Raw genomic sequence first — 16,311 nt, forward strand, 5'->3', positions numbered from 1 at the left:
GGGCGAGGCCGAGGCCGGGCGGGGGCTGCCCCGGCCCCGGTCCTCTCACCCCGGGCAAACCAGCCCCGAGGGGCTGCAAGGCACCCGCCTGCCTTCCCTGGGAGCCACGCTGCTACAGCCCACTCTGGCAGGTGCAGAGGTGTGTGGCCCCGAAGTGCATCCTCTGGTGTTTCTCCAGTTGTTTGAGGGTTTTCATCTCTTCCTTGCTCTCTGCCAAGGGTTTGTTTAACTTAAGCTTCTGGGGGATGCTCCCAGCACCTGGATGGGCTGGTCTGCACAGCATTGACTCCAACTAAGGTGAATCCCTTTACTCTTCCCACAGGAATTAGAGGTATTTCAGAAGAGACAACCACTGGGGTTCACAACCTGTACAAGATGAAGGCCAGTGGGACCCTGAAAGTGCCAGCTATCAATGTGAATGACTCTGTCACTAAGGTAATACAGACAGAGCCCTTCTGTAGTATTCTGTAGTATTCTGGCTCTCTGGCCAGCTTGGTGTTGGAATGTTGTCATTCCATGAAAGTATTCCATGTCATTCCCATGAAAGTATTCCTTCTCTTGCTGAGCTTCTCCTGATCTGGTTCTGAACAGAGGTTTCTACCATATCCCAAAAGTGACTCCTTGATTGACAGTGGTTACACAATTGATGCTGAAGATGGTGGCAAGCATCAACAGTTTATTATCCTACAGTAAAATTTTCATTTTCCTCATACCTTTTCTCTCCAAATTCCCCTGGGCAGCATCAAGCAACAGTGATTCCTTCTTTCAGCACGGCCAACCCACTCTTTTATAACACACATACTTATTGGACACAGCTGTGACCTGTTAAGGGCAAGGCTGCTTCCACTCTTTGGTAATTAGTACAGCTGCAACTCATCAGGGGCGAGGTTGCCCGCAGCACCATCTCTATTCTCTTACAATCCATTTTCCTACACTTGATGTCTTTGTAAACTGTTGTCAGGACATTCAGGGTTTTTTTGTATGTAAGGACATCCATTCTTCTGTTGTTTAATAGTGTGAACACACTTCTGGAGATTATGACTCTTGGGCACAGTCAGTACCTGAGCATTTCCTCACTCTGAGTAGCTTAAAGCCCCCAGGCATGTGTCAGGTACCAGCTGGAAAAGAGAATGTGACCTCCTTGAGCTTATGCTGGTAAAGGTTGGTTGGTCTGCCTGTGGCTGATCTCTGTGAACAGCAGTTGCAAAGGAGAAGGCAGGAGAGAGATCCTTATCCCTTGCTTAGCTTTAGTGCTGCTTCCAAGATAAACCCTGGTGAGTTGAGAATGAAGTGGAATGGTGTTTAAAGGGTGGTGGTGCTTTTTGGCTGCAGATGAATTATAGTGGGAATTAAAGGTGTACTAAAGGTTTATGCATCTTGATGTTTTTTAATCTAGTTACTGACTATTATTTCAAGTTGCCATACAGATATTATCCTGTTGGGTTGGCAGTTCTCTTGTTTGGCCTGCCTTCTCTGCAGTTTGCTGTCTCCTTTCTGCTCACTAAGATGCACCTGACACTTACTTCATAGGCTGGAATCCAATTAATGTTGAAAGAAGTTCTTTACATCCTTTTCACCCAAATTTGTGCCACTTGCATAATAATTATTAATACTGTTCAGTATATTTGGAAATTCAGATGCTTCTAACAAAGCCTCTTGAGAGGATTTGGGATTCTAGTGCCAAGCAAGGGCTTGTTTTCAAGTACTGTTTGGTATTTATACAGTACAAGATTTGTACTAACCACAATTACAGTTCTCTGGGAAAATGTGCAACTAAGCTGACAAATTCTGCTCTCCCAGTCTGATACTTCCAGGTGGTGCCAAGTTCCTGTGCTAGCATTTGGGGAGAGCAGCCAACTCTGTTCTTCCCCTCTGCCACTCAAATGTTTTGGGTGGGGCAGATAGATGTCTGCATCCAACCCTCTGTACTCTCTTACTTCCATGGAAATGTACAGATACCTGGAAGGCTTTAATTGCAGTTGGGGAATTTGGTGATGAGGAAAGAGGGATACCAACTGGCCCTAGCTCTAGAATTTGGAGGATTGGTAACAAAATTTTCTGATATATTAGTGGCAGCTATGCCACTCTGATAATGTTTATAGGCACTGAGTCGGGAACATCTGGATCTGAGGTATAATTTGTTACACTTTGACCATTTTCTGCCATGGCATTTTATCCCATTTTGATTCATGCAAGAACTGCAGGTGTTGTGGGTGTACCTTCCACTAGACCAGATTGCTGCCTCTGGGAATTTAATCTTAAGATTACCTGTAGCAGACAGTGCTATGTTAAGTGAAAGCAAGAAGGATTGGTACCCTACGACTGTAGAAAGCCAGGACAGGCTTTGAGACCAGAATTTTGCTGTTATTGGAGATTTCTTAGTGTTGCTTCCTTGGGGAGCACAGCACAGCGTTAGTAGAAGAGGAAGCATTACAAAAATCAGCACAAAAAGGTGTGTTTGAGTTGAGGAAGGTGTTCGAAGGGTAAAGTAATATTTGATGAATGACTTCTGACAGTTTTGATTGGAGGGTCTGGCTGTTAATGTCAGTGTTACAGTAGGAGGATATTGTGTGATGGGGCATTTGAAATCCAGGGGTTCCTAGTTACAGTGACCATTATTAAGAATGGCTGCTTGCTGAATTTTTCCAAGTCTTAGCAATAGTGAGTGACCGTGTTAAGGTAACTCTTCACGGGGGAAGATGTAATTTTGATCCTCTGGGGCTGCAGGAACCAGTTTCTCCTGGTTGAGGTGGGCAGCTTACTGATCTGCAGGCTGGATGTGTCTTGCAAAGACAGATGATGTGATGCTGGTGTGCTTTGCCCTCCTGTAGCATATGGTTCAGTTCATTGTCTGATAAACAGCAGCAGGGAACTGGTGAACATCTGGTTTAGGAACCCAGACCTACATTGGTGTGAAAGACACTTGGTAAATTCAGGTTACCTCTAACAAGTTTTTAGTAAGCCCAAGCGCTGGTCAGTAGACACAATGTATTTATGAAATGCTTCTCACCATGTTGAAGCCTCTGTCTGATACAGATTGAAACTGGACAAATAAAGACATCAAACCAAGTTGTCTTGTTCTTATCCCTCATAGTGGTTAAAGTATTTAAGTGACTCTTGTAGTACTTGCATAGAAGTCCATTTCTTTCTCTAAGGAAATTTCACTTGAGTGGTTTTCATCTGTTCTGAAGCTGCTCCTTTTTCTCCCTCAGAGCAAGTTTGATAACCTTTATGGCTGCAGAGAGTCCCTCATCGATGGCATCAAGCGTGCCACAGATGTGATGATTGCTGGGAAGGTGGCAGTGGTGGCAGGATATGGGGACGTGGGTAAGGGCTGTGCCCAGGCCCTGCGGAGCTTCGGAGCCAGAGTCATCATCACCGAAATCGATCCCATCAACGCACTCCAGGCAGCCATGGAAGGTGGGAGCTCAAGCAGAGCAGGAATTTGGGCATCTGACAGGGTCCCTGCAGTGCAGTGTAGAGCAGTAAATGAGAGCTGGCCAAGAAGGGTTCAGTGGGTTTCAGCCCTGTCCCTGCTGAGGTACAGTTGCAACCAGTTTAATTGTAGGAATTCTTTCCTTGCAGTTAGGAAAGGGGTTTGTCACTAGAGGCCTTGAAGATGTGTTGGAGTCAAGGATTCAGAGACCATAGGGTGGTAAGGCTGAGGGATTGTCCCTAAGTTATGTGGCTCTGATCTCCATTAAAAAACACCTTCCCCCCTCAATAGGCTTTTTTAAAGAGCAATGCCATACTGTCTTTCCAGCTGAGCTCAGGGATGCTCTGGAGCTGTTCTCTTCTGTGTTTGCCTCATGTAACTGTGCCTCTTGGTATCAATTTATCCCATTTCTGTTCATACCTGCCAAGAACTGCAGGTGTTGTGGGGGCATTTTTGTAAATTCAACCCCCTGAACCCAGTCTGAGTGCTGTACCCCAGACTATTCCTCTGGGCATTGAATGCACAGACCCACAGATTTGAAGAGGGTCGAGGGATGGATGGTTTTTGTGCCATGTTGGTGTTTTGCAACAGCAGAATCCCACTACCTTGTATCATCCCTAGGCCAGGTGTGGGCAGAAACATTTGACTCATTCTTTCTCTGTACTCTCCTACTTCTGGTGTTGTGTCCCACTTGTTAATAAATGTTGGAGGTTGTTTAGAGAAGTAACTTCTTCTCTTTTCAGGTTATGAAGTTACAACCATGGAGGAGGCCTGCAAAGAGGGCAACATCTTTGTCACCACCACTGGCTGCACTGACATTGTGCAGGGCAGGTATGGCCAAGCCACTTGCTTTAGTGAAAGCATACCTATACAGTTAGATTTCGGTTTTTAAATACAGTCATAACCTGTCAGCAGTGTGGTTAGGGTTACCACACAGTCAGACTTCTGGACATCAGAATTTAGCATGAATTTAGTGAGAAATTAAGTCTTTGGTCAGTTTTGTTGGCTTTTGCCACATTGCAGTTGTTCCTGGCTTATGGAATCTAATGGTGCAGAAACAAAAGCTGCAGAGCGATAGATTGACTTTTGGAGAATGAGGGCATCAGGGCTGAATTCTGTGTTAGGCCAGACAAATGTGAACAGAGGAGAGGAGGCAGGTAAAGGTTGAAAGTGATTCCATCAGTGGGTGCATATAGCAGCTGAAACCAGCCTGTTCTCAATGAACTGCCCTGCAGCGTTTGGTTACTGCTTTGTAGATGTCAGTTTATAGCCCCAGCTCCACACAGACTCCTTCCTTTCTTTGCCATGATGACTGTACATGTTGTAATGGAAGATCAGATTAGGTAGAAGGAGATCAGGCTATTAGTGTCTAGAGATGTAAAACTGCTGGGAACTTCAAAGTCATGAAGAATTTTTTTTCTGTGTAAAAAGTAAAGTAACTGCAGGTATTTGTTTTGACCAATAAAAATTTTATTACTTTCCACACTGGGAAAATACTTTCTCTCCAGTAAGCTCTTATATCCTTGGGAAATGTCCTTCCCTAGAAGCTTGAAAGTCTTTTCCAGTAGACTTCCCATGCCTGGAGGGGTTACCAGCCCCACACACTTTGTGAGAGTCAATGCAGTCACTGGGCTGGGCACTAGTCAGGACTGCGGATTAGAGCATCTGCTTTGGATTAACTTTTGATGCAACTTTTTGTCTTTTGCAGGCACTTTGAGCAGATGAAGGATGATGCTATAGTGTGTAATATTGGCCATTTTGATGTGGAAGTTGATGCCAAGTGGCTGAATGACAATGCAGTGGAGGCAGTGAATGTCAAACCTCAGGTGAGACAGCCTTTCCACAGGCTCTCCTCCTGGAAAGAAGCAATGGCTACTCAGTGTCTGTTTCTAGAGAGTATTTCTCTTCAGGTTCTTTGGTGTTTCTGGCTTTGTTGGAAGCCACTGTTGCTCTGGTCAGAATGCAGATTCTGCTAACCTGGAACAAGCTGCACATGATATTCTTGGTTGGACATTAAAGTGATTGTTCCAGCCAGTGCCCGAGTCCCTCTGGAGAGAGGTACCTGGTATGGGTACATCTTTCTCCATGTGTTCCCAGTTCCTTGAGAGGCAGGAGCCTACCCTTAGTGCTTGTTGTAGAGACAATTAATGTAATCAAGTCCATTCAGCTTTGATATTTGGGGCATGGGGTTTGCACATGTGCTTGCTTTGATAGCCCTGAGCTGAAAACAATGCCATAGCTCGACTTCAGAAAGCAAGTTAGATGAGAAATACAGAACAGATCATTAGAGACCCTATAAAACTTAAGAGCAGAGCCCATAGATTGCCTTGTGCCTGCCCTGAATTTCCTCTTGTAGAGCTGTTTGCTCATGTACTGCTCTGTAGCAGAACAGATGTGATCCTAAGGGAATCTCAATGGAATCTCTTTTGGGATTCTATCAAGGTTTGAAAAAATTCACACCTCTTTGTTTTCAAAGTGTAGTGTATTTTTTTTAGTCTACTCTGAGACTGAAGCTTCAGGAAAGCATATCTGGATCTCTGCCAAACTTAGGTTTCTCTTCCAGACTTGGTGGCTTCAGTTTAGAAACCAGTGTGGGCAGACCAGGCAGGATGTTTCACCCTTGCTCAGCTTGCATGCCCACCATGTATTTGCTTTTAGCTCTGGCTGTGGCTGCACAAGGAAAATCAGAATCTGAAAATTTCAGGTTTTTAGCTGTGTGTCTTAAAGCAGAAAAACAAAACTGAATTAGATCAAATTTGTTTTCTGACACCAACACTGAGGGAGAACATCACATAAAGCAAACCAGGCTTTATCTGACTTGGTGTGGGACTTGTGGTTACCTTTTGAAGAGGGAGTGTTCTTGCTGATAGCAGGATTCTGGGACAGGTTTTGTACTTTTTAATAACACCACACCCAAATATACCTCTCAGATCTTCATCTGCCCTTCCAATTTCCATAACTCCCCTGTGCTTTCTTGGCCACCTGCATCAAAGTCTTACCAAGTGCTTGTGGGAGGTATGTTGGGACACTTTGCATGGCCTTAACCAGGTATGCAGTTACACCCTCAAGTTCTCACTATGTTCAGGTTTGTTCTTGCCTTAGTGGAGCTGACTCTGTTCAGCAGCTCTTATCCTAAAGGAGCCCACAGGTACCTGCCTGCTTTCTGCTAGCTCAGGTTGTTTTAAAAATAAATCTTGGACTGCTTGAAGAATAAACGCTGTTGAAGGTTAAATTTGGTGTTAATATGACACCATACAAACTGCCCTCACAGAGGCAGTAAATCCCTTTTTATATATTTTGCTTTGAGAAGCAGTCTGGCATTGATAAGGTGCAGTGTGGTCCCAGCTGTGAAAATTGTAACAAGTTTCTGATTGTAAAACAAATAAAATTACCTTTTGAAAAGGATGGAATTTGGGTCAGGGTTGTCCATATGGGTTAATGCTGAAGAAATCTAACTTACTGAATACTCAGATTTTTACTAAAGCTTGGCAGCTTCTTTTCTGTGTCCTGAACCAGAGAGGGGAATATAGTACAAGAGCAAAAATCCCTGACTTTTTGTGAAGACACCTGTCTCTTGATAAGAGGATTAATGCCAGGGCTGAAGGGGTGGTTAACTTCAGTTGGAGGTACAAAGTAATTGAGACTGTCCAGCATGAAAGTTTGAACACTGTGCTGATTTAAGAGCTATTTAGTACTTTAATAAGAACATCTTACTGTGCCATTGTGACTGATGTGTTGCTTTCAGAGGACAGGTGAGAAGGAAATAGGTTTTTTACTGGAAAGCTGGTGGGTTGGTTTGGCTCTGGGTTTGCACTGCAGCCTTGCTCAGCTGTGTTTGGGTATCAGAGACTGACCTGCAGCACAAACTCAACTTGAGAGGTCAAGCAAAGGTCAAGGTCAAGGAACTTAGGCCTATAAATTATTCCCATATAGTGTGAAGGGAAGTGCAAAGCAGCCAAAAAGTCCAGAGCTAAGTAAATTCCAATGGGGAAAAGGAGGAGGCATTTGTCTAAGTGTGGAGAGAAGCTTATTGCTTAGGTAATTTGAATTCTACTTCTGGAGCAATTATGTGAGTTTATGAATCAGCCTGTATATGAGATGTGTTCCCACAGTACTGATTTAAGCCTCTGCTGGTGCCACTACTATTTTTGTATTTCTGTGCATTAATTTTATATTTTCTGTGTTTCTGTGTGCATTGAATAACTCCAGTCAGTACAGGTTGCTGAAGGTGTGGGGTTCTATGCACAAGCCAGCAGCTGTCCAGGGGCAAGTTCTATGGATATTATGAAAGGATTTAATATTTTGACATCTAAACCACCCAATTCAGACTTGAAAACTGAAATGCTACTTTAACTGCACAACTATCTTTTGTAGTTCCATCTGTAAATGCAGATTTGTTATAAGCAATACTGTAGCTGTTCTCAGGGTTTTTCATGTTCTGCTTCCCATCTGGTTCCTTCTTTATTTTTTGTTACTTCCTCCCATAATCTCATGATGGCCCATATGGTGTTTTTTGGGTGGACTGAGCACTGTCACTGGTGGTCCACAATGGAGAATTTGCATCCAAAATAACTGCAGCTGCTCAGGGGGGGATCATTCTTACCCCACTTGATGAGTGGTTTTGGGCAGGAGAAATCAAGGCTGACTTAGGGCTGCTCTTTGAGGTGGTTACTTCCTGCATGTGTCTTGCTAAAATTACAATAATCTGTCATGTGAACCCGAGAGGCAGAAAATGGTGATTGAAGCATAGCTGGAGCAGGCAGGTGGAGGCACAGACCTGCTCTGAAGGCAAAATGCCTGTTACAGAAAACATGGTTTGTATTGGTTTGTTCTTGGCATCTCTGCTAAAGACCCGCACAAGGATCTTTTTTCAGAAATGGGTATTCTTGCAATTACAGTTTCATCACATGTGTCTTTTAACTTACACACCAAAGCTTTAAGAACAAAATTGAAAATTGTGTTTTACTTTAGAAGCTAAAAGTTATTTAATATTAAGTTTAAATAAAGCTGTAAAGAAGGACCCTTTTAGGTCTGTCACAGTTGCTTTGCAGTGCTAGCAGAAGATAAATGGTCTGAAGCATTAAGTTTTGTCAAAGTTGGTTGCTGATTGTTTTAAGTATTTCCAAAGTGCTTTACTCTCAAATACTTGGTATGACATGAGCAGTAAGTACCAGTTAATACTGAATATTCTTGTGACTTTATGGGCCATATTGGTGTTTCATTATTGCTTTAATGTTGTAACCTCCTCCAGGGTGAAGGCAGGGCAGAGAGGAGCTATTGAGAGTGGAAAGGAGAAGCTGGTTTAAGTTTAACATTGCAGGAGTCCAGTCTGCCCTAGGCAGCTGGGGCACATGCTAAGTGACATTATCTCCTGAGCTGTGTGGGACAGTGACATTATCTGTCTCCTGAGTTGTGTGGGGCTCTCACAGCTGAAGCCCTGTCTCCTTAGCCCATCTGAGCCTGGATTCTGTGTGCAGAGTCCTGCTGTCCCTGGGGTGGATCCTCCCTTGGGGAGATCGTGCCTGTGGTCCCCCAAGAGGAAAGCAGGAGCCAGGACAGCTGTTTATTGTATGTATTGGCCTTGCAGAGGTGGGAGCAATTCCAGGGGACCTTCAACAGGCTGAGGGCTCTGGCTGTTACCCTGTGTTAGATGCCAAGGCTCTGGACTGCTGCATGCAGAAGGTGTTCCCTCTTCCCTGCCACTACACACCAGTTGAGACCAGTGGGCATAGATGAACTGGGATTTACTGCTAGCAGCACATTCCTGTCACAGCTGGCTGGGACTATACCACTACATGTGGAAAAGCCAGGAGAACTGGAGAGCTGGTTAAAGAAACTGGAGAGCTGGATAAATACAAAGCAGATGCCAAGATAAGTGTGCTGTGAAGCTCAGGATTGCTGCAGGCTTTGGAAACACCTGGGATGGAGATGAGAGGGGTGTCTCTGTTATAACTGAAGTGCTGAAGGGGGGAGGCCCCCTGAGCCCCCCAGGTTTGCCCCATGGCTGACGTGGCTGTGGCACTGCTGTTCCCACAGGTGGATCGCTACACGCTGCGCAACGGCCGCCACATCATCCTGCTGGCCGAGGGCCGCCTGGTCAACCTGGGCTGTGCCATGGGCCACCCCAGCTTCGTCATGAGCAACTCCTTCACCAACCAGGTCCTGGCACAGATCGAGCTCTGGACCCACAGTGACAAATATGCTGTGGGGGTCCACTTCCTGCCAAAGAAGGTGAGTGACAGCCACATAACGGTGCTGGTAAGGAAGCCAACATCAGGCGTGGCTTTGTTTGTGCTTGTACTCATTTTCCTACTGAAGGTTCTGTCCTTCAGAGATGTTTGGCTTCAGACATGCTGGGTGTGAATGGGCTGTTCTTTGGTGTGCAGAACTGGGACTTGGCTGTCCTGTGACAGAACATCAGGCACTTTTTGACTTCTCGAAGGTGCTGGGAAGCCCTGTACTGCCTTAGGGTAGTTGGAAAGCTTCTACCCAACCAGCTTGTTACTTCTACAAACCTGTCCAGCAGAAAAGTATCATGGGCAGAGTTGAAACTGGAGTGAAACTGAATCCCTTTTACTATGGTTGATAGAGTCCCGATCCCATTTGCACCTGAGAGAGCTTATCACAATCTGGTCCTAATAACTTCACAAGATGCCAGATTTCCTTGGATTTCCCTTTAAACTTATCTCTGCATTCTTTGTTCTTGGAAAAGTCTGGATCATGTCACAGCTTGCACATTCCTTTTAGAAAGCTAACATGGTTTTAATTTTCCAAAACAAGCCTGAGAATTTGAGATGTTCATGAAAAGAGATGCTGGAGTTAAATCCCACTGCCTTTGGAGCACAACCAGGTGGGAGAGTAAATGTGAAAACACTTTCCATTTGGGAAGTAGAATGTGTATGTTTGTGCTTACTAATGAGGTGTTTCCTGAAGAACTTTTTGCAAACTCATCAGTTAAGGATCAAGTCAAACATACCAGAAATGCAGTGTAGGAGTGGATCAGCAAACTGCCAGTTGATTGAATTCAAAGGAACAGTCTTACTGACAGCTCTCTTGAAAATGAGAGCCCAGTATTGCTGATAAAATGTGGCTTCATCCTCTCACTGAATAACAATTTTTAATAAGCATATTTGAGGTGGAAATACATAGAAATGAGAAGAAATGCCCAGAGCAGTTAAACATGAAGTTTCCTGTTAGGGGAGCATGTGGCAGTGATCTCCTCAGGTTCATCGACTGTGATAAAACACTTCTGACCCTCTGTGCTTCACAGAGGGTTTTACTCAAAGAATAAAGCAGTCACCTTGTCAGAAACAACAAAATAGCTTTCTCTGATAATTTTTTGGGTTAGTGCCTATCCTTGTTCTGTGCAGTTGTTTTGAGGTCCAAATGTAAGATTTAACAATTACCAAGTACCTTACACTGCACTTTCTTTGACTGCAAGAATATTGCTTTGATCAGCCATTACAAACATGCACACATTTCTGCAATGTGTGTTCCTGGAAATCTAGGAAAACCCTTGTCTCCACATTCTTGGCACCAAATCTGTCCTGCTCAGCTTTGATTTTAAGGTGAGAATGTCTGCTTACCTTCATCTAACTTTGTGTGTCTCTTATGTCTGAGTCTTGAAGTCCCCAAGCTGAAGCAGCTGTGAAAAAATTGATCCCTGCTGCTGCTTGAAAATCTCATCTGGGAATTGTCAGGGACTCTGTTCCTTTTTAAGTGGATGCAATCTGTCTTACATTCCCTGGAAATACACCTGTGAGAGCTTCATACCTCAGTCTAATCAACCAGATAAGAATACAATTTCTGACCCTCCTTTTTTCTGTTTCATGGCATCCTGACAGAATGTACTAGGTTTAAATACTTGATTCCCTTCTAAACACATGCCTTCCCCTAAAGTTTTCTTCTTTTCATGGTTTGCCTGTCTCTTTGGTGGATTGCATGGTTCATTTCCACCATTTCAACCATTTCCCCTTAAGTTTCTGATTTTGTCTTGTCACTTTTGGCTGTACTGGTTCCCAAGAGGCAGGTCCACTGTGGTCATTGTGAGCAGGCTGAGCTGCAGTGAGTTACACCCTGTGCAGATGGAGCTTTTTACCTGGCTCAGCAGAGTGGTGGCTTTGTTACCACAGGCCCTTGGATGGGGAAATCCAGGACAAGTTTTTGAATCATTTAGGCCCTGCTGGTTCACATGAGCTGCTGGTTTGGCCCTTGATTGTTTTGTTGATTTACTGCTCTTCAGTTACATTGCAGCCTTTCATGTCTGCTTAACTAATATGAGGGAAATATTGCTGGTTTTCTCTGTGCCACTAGGATTTAGACTTACCTTGTATCTGTTTCTTTTGCAATGATTCCCTGGTTTTTTTGCAGGAATTACAAATGGTCAGATTTGTCCCTGATCCCTGCTTGTGCTGTACTTTTTACCTCTGAATATCCCCTCTGGCTGTACATCCCCCTCTGACACAGCAGCTTGTTCACCACCCTCCTGTTTGTTTTCTGACTCTGCTGGAACACTTAACTGCCTTCTAACTTTATACATTTTTCAGTTTCTTGAGTTTACACATCTGCCTGACACTTCTGGGACAGAGATACTATATCAGCTTTTCTGTGCTTGTGTCCTACAGCCCACCTTGGTTTTAGTCTTCATGAAGACAGTGCCAGTAGATACAAGTAGATCTGCTGAACTGGAGATTCTGGAATGAATTTCATTATTCATGTGCCCCTAGGATGGGATATCTGGAGAATGCAGGAATTTTTTTCCAGTGTTAGGACTTAGATAATATTGTAGGATATTTGGTATGTCCAGGTGTCTTTGTAGTGGAAACTGGGGCTTTATCATTCTACCAAACTGGGTATTCTTACCTCTGAAGAGTTTGAACTCTGCTCTTTGCTTGCTGGATGGGTATGAATGTGTAAATGAGATTGAAATGGATTTGATTATATAAAATTTTGTCTCACTTAAGCTTGACTCCATCAAAAGCACAAGCTCTTCCATGTGAGCACAAGTCTGTGCTCAGACAGGTGAGGGATGTTGGCAGGAAAAAAGCTGTGTCAGTGTATGTCCTCCTTGGGGCTGCTGTTGGTTTCCACATATTCATTTCTCCCTATGGACTGTGACTTCCTGAACTAATAAAACTCTGTTCTAATGTTCTTGTCTCAATGTTTTGTTTTCCAGCTGGATGAAGCGGTGGCTGCTGCTCATCTGGACAAGCTGAGTGTGAAGCTGACGAAGCTGAGTGACAAACAGGCCAAATACCTGGGCTTGTCCAGAGATGGGCCCTTCAAGCCAGACCACTACAGATACTGAGCAGGTGGCACTACCCAAAGACCAAAGTGCAGGGATACAACCTTCCAAAGCTCTTGTGTGTGCTGGGCTTCTGAGGACAAGCCTTTTGCCATTTTCCCCTCAGTGCTGCACAACTCTTCCCCTTACAAAGGAACCTTCAGGGCCCTGTCAGTGGAAGAGGTTCACTGACTCCTGGAATTAGAACTGGTTACTTAGCTAATGTCACAGTGAAAAGAGTCCTATGCACCTTTTGTTGGTCTGTAATGCTCCAGTAAGGGGAGCAGGACAGAAGGTGACTAAATGAGAATGTGTAGTCTTGCCGTACAAGTGGCTGACAGCTTTGAGCAGGCTCACCAATGAGGTGGGGAACGGTTTCTGCAGGGAGATGCTTTTGCCATGCCCTGCTCCAATCAGGTGAATCCCATTAGGAGACTGGGACTGTCAGGCCCTCTCCACAACAGTGCCCTGGTAAAGTGCATGTTGTGAAACTGGGGGAAATAGGGAGGGATATGAGTTGCTTGGTCTCCTTGCTGTAAAATCAACTCAGCCTTCTATTCACAGGTTAGAGCTGAAGCTTTTTCTTGGGTTAATTTATTCCATCAGCTTTGATCAGAACAAAGACCCATTTTGTGCTTCTGCCATACCAGCTTGAGGAGGGGTGAGGCAAGAGAGACTTTTAGCTTTCCAAGTGTGTTGTGAGCAGCTGAGGAGCCACTGAGGGCGTGGTTTGGGGTTTAGGGTCCTTGTTCAATCCTCTGCAGACACCAGCAGCACACTGCTACCCCCAGCTTGGTTTCTCTGAGTTGTCATGTCTGCTGTATCATGTTTGTCACTGACTTCAAGTGCTTTTATTAAAGATCTGACTGTGGCCTGACTTGTTTTGTGCAGTGAGATGTTTTGGGATTTACCATGGGTTTGTTTACCTTTGTGTGGTCTTTAAGCTACTGAAAATACTTAGTGTACCCACATGGGGTGTCCTCAAGGCAAAAGCCAGTGCTGTGGCTGCTCTGCATCTCGTGCTGTGGCTGTGGAAAGCTGCTTCTCAGGAAATATTTGAAGGCCTGAATCTTAAAGGATGGTCACTCTGCCCACACAGAATTATCTCCATATGCCATGGAAGTTTTTTCTTGCCACTGTCCTCTTCAGTCAGCATTGTACTGCAGACCACCTCTGTTTATGGATGTAAGAAGATAAATGGTGATGTTACAAAGTGCTTGAAATTCTCAGATTCATGCCCAAACCTCAGTGAGCAGTTGGAACAGATGGTGTGGAGTGTGAAGTGTTGGAAGAGGATACAAAAGAGATAAGTAAACAAGGCGTTGCTCAGTGTGCAGATTTTTTCATGGTTTTGTTCTGTTTTGACCTCTAAAAATCACCAATTTGAACTGAATTTAGGTCCCACAGGGGCACCATAAGTGACTCCATAATCATTAATGGTGATTATCCTTTCTAATTTTCCTTTCTAATATCCTTTCTAATTGAAATGTAGGTGTTGTGCACCTTGTGCTTTTGACAGAGTAAAAGTGGTGAAAAATGTCACTGGGAGAACAAATGCAGTAGGAAAATAAGGACTCCTGGTATCCTTATTCCTTGGTTTCCACTACTTTGGGCTTTGCCTTCTCAATCCACAGCTGAAATCTGCTATGCTGAAGTGCAAGGCTGTAGTTCTGCTCTTGGATTCCTAAAATTCAATTAGGAAGGGCCACCTGGAGGTCTCTGGTTCATCCCTGTCCTCATCCCAGGGCCATGCTGAGATGAACTTGCCCAGGAGAGTTTCAGTTGTCTTGGGACTGATCACATCATCTCCTTAGGCTTCTCTCCCAGATTGTGAAGTCCCTCTGGTGAAAGTATTTTTCTGTGCATTTAACTGGAATTTCCTGTGTTAAAACCTGTGCTAGCTGTTTCTGTGCCTCTGGGAAGGGGCTAATTCCATCTTTGCTACATCCCTGACTCTGTAGACAAATCAGGGAAGTGTCCAGACCAGCTCTAAAAAGGTCTCATCTGCTTTGCAAGGCCCTGGGCCACGGCATTAAAGTACCACTGTGAAAACAAGAACTGCTCTGTGACTTCCTAGCACAGCGTATTCATTATTAATTCATTCATAATTAACCAAACCAATGAAAGTCTGATTTGCTGCTGAAAATCCACTATTGTGAACAAGTTAGCAATGTGGGATGATGATGGTTTTATTTGATAAAATGCAAGATTTATATTTTGGATCTATTTATTAGGTCTTGTGTTTATTTTTTGCTGCTGTTGAGGAAGACTGGATCAAGCACAGGCCCTAATAAAACCACTGCCAGAATTTCTGTGCCTTCTTCCCAGTGCAGTTGTAGTTTGGTGGCTGCAGCACTGCTGTGGTCAGTACCTGTCAGCAGAGTGGTTTGGAAACTGGAACTGCAACATGAGCAAGCTGAACGTTTTTGTTCAGCCTTTTTTTGTGCACTTCACATTCTTTAGGTACAGCTGTTCAACCTCAGTGGGGTCATCTTAGTTCTCACTGTGGGATGAGCAGTTTGAACTCTTTCTCAAGTGCAATTCTGAATAATCTTTATGGCAAAATACACAGATTTATTTTTTTTTAAAATTCAGAAGCTTTCCAGGATGAATGGAAGACTTTGAAACCTGGCCTTTGGTGTAGCAGCTGATTTCCTTTAAAAAATGCATGTTGTTCCATGTTGTGACTCCCTGCAGTTTTCTTAACGTGTACAATCCACATTACAGCAGAAGTGTGCCCAGGTGGGCAGGGAGACCAAGGGCACCTGGGCTGTCCCAGGACTGGTGTGTCCAGCAGGACCAGGGCAGTGACTGCTGGGGGCCCATCTCAAATCCTGGGGTCAGTTTTGGAGCCACTCACAAGAAAGAAATTGAGTGTTGGAGTGTCCAGGGCAGGGAACGGAGCTGGGGAAGGGTCTGGAGCCCCAGGAGGGGCTGAGGGAGCTGGAAAGGGGCTCAGCCTGGAGAAAAGGAGGCTCAGGGGGCCCTTGTGGCTCTGCACAATCCCTGCCAGGAGGGGACAGCCAGGGGGGTCGGGCTCTGCTCCCAGGGAACAGGGATGGGACAAGAAGAAATGGCCTTGAGTTGTTCATGGGAGGGCTAGGCTGGATAGTGAAGGCAGTTTCTTCATGGAAAGGGTGGCCAAGCATTGGCACAGCTGCCCAGGGCAGTGGTTGAGTCTCCATCCCTGGAGGGATTCAAAAGTTGCATGGGTGTGGCACTTGGGGACATGGGTTAGTGGCAGACTAGAGGTTCTGGGGGAATGGTTGGACCTCCATGGTCTTAAAGATCTTTTCTAGCCTCAGTGACACTAAAATCACTCAGCCTTGTTGCTTGCTTGCTCTGTAGTGGCAAGAGCAACTCTGATGCCGGAGTTTTGCTAAATCATTCACACCTAATTTCTTTGCTCTTTTCTTTGTTTTCGATCCACACACAATTAATTCAGAGTTCACTCTAGCCTGGGGTTGAGAATGTAGATTGCCTAAATACAGATTGCCAGACCCATTGTGGTTGCTTTACAGTGGTTTTAGCAGGAGCTAAATGAATGAAGAATAGCACTGAGGAAAGCCTGGCATCTGTAGGGGCCCAGGCT

General features: G+C 44.7%; 1 protein-coding gene across 2 annotated transcripts in view; it reads left to right on the forward strand.

The window, feature by feature from the left end:
* The window catches only part of AHCY (adenosylhomocysteinase), a 24,291-nt gene extending 10,695 nt beyond the window's left edge, over positions 1-13,596 (forward strand). For both annotated transcript variants that reach the window (XM_015647752.2, XM_015647754.2), the window contains 6 exons: positions 323-435; positions 3,213-3,420; positions 4,180-4,267; positions 5,145-5,262; positions 9,473-9,667; positions 12,612-13,596. In XM_015647752.2, the coding sequence (XP_015503238.1) occupies positions 323-435; positions 3,213-3,420; positions 4,180-4,267; positions 5,145-5,262; positions 9,473-9,667; positions 12,612-12,743 (854 nt within the window). In that variant the 3' untranslated portion in view covers positions 12,744-13,596. The remainder of the gene's footprint in view (positions 1-322; positions 436-3,212; positions 3,421-4,179; positions 4,268-5,144; positions 5,263-9,472; positions 9,668-12,611) is intronic.
* Positions 13,597-16,311: the final 2,715 nt, after the last annotated feature.

The sequence above is a fragment of the Parus major genome, chromosome 20 (genome assembly GCF_001522545.3).
Source record: "Parus major isolate Abel chromosome 20, Parus_major1.1, whole genome shotgun sequence".
In the NCBI taxonomy this organism is placed as follows: domain Eukaryota; kingdom Metazoa; phylum Chordata; class Aves; order Passeriformes; family Paridae; genus Parus; species Parus major.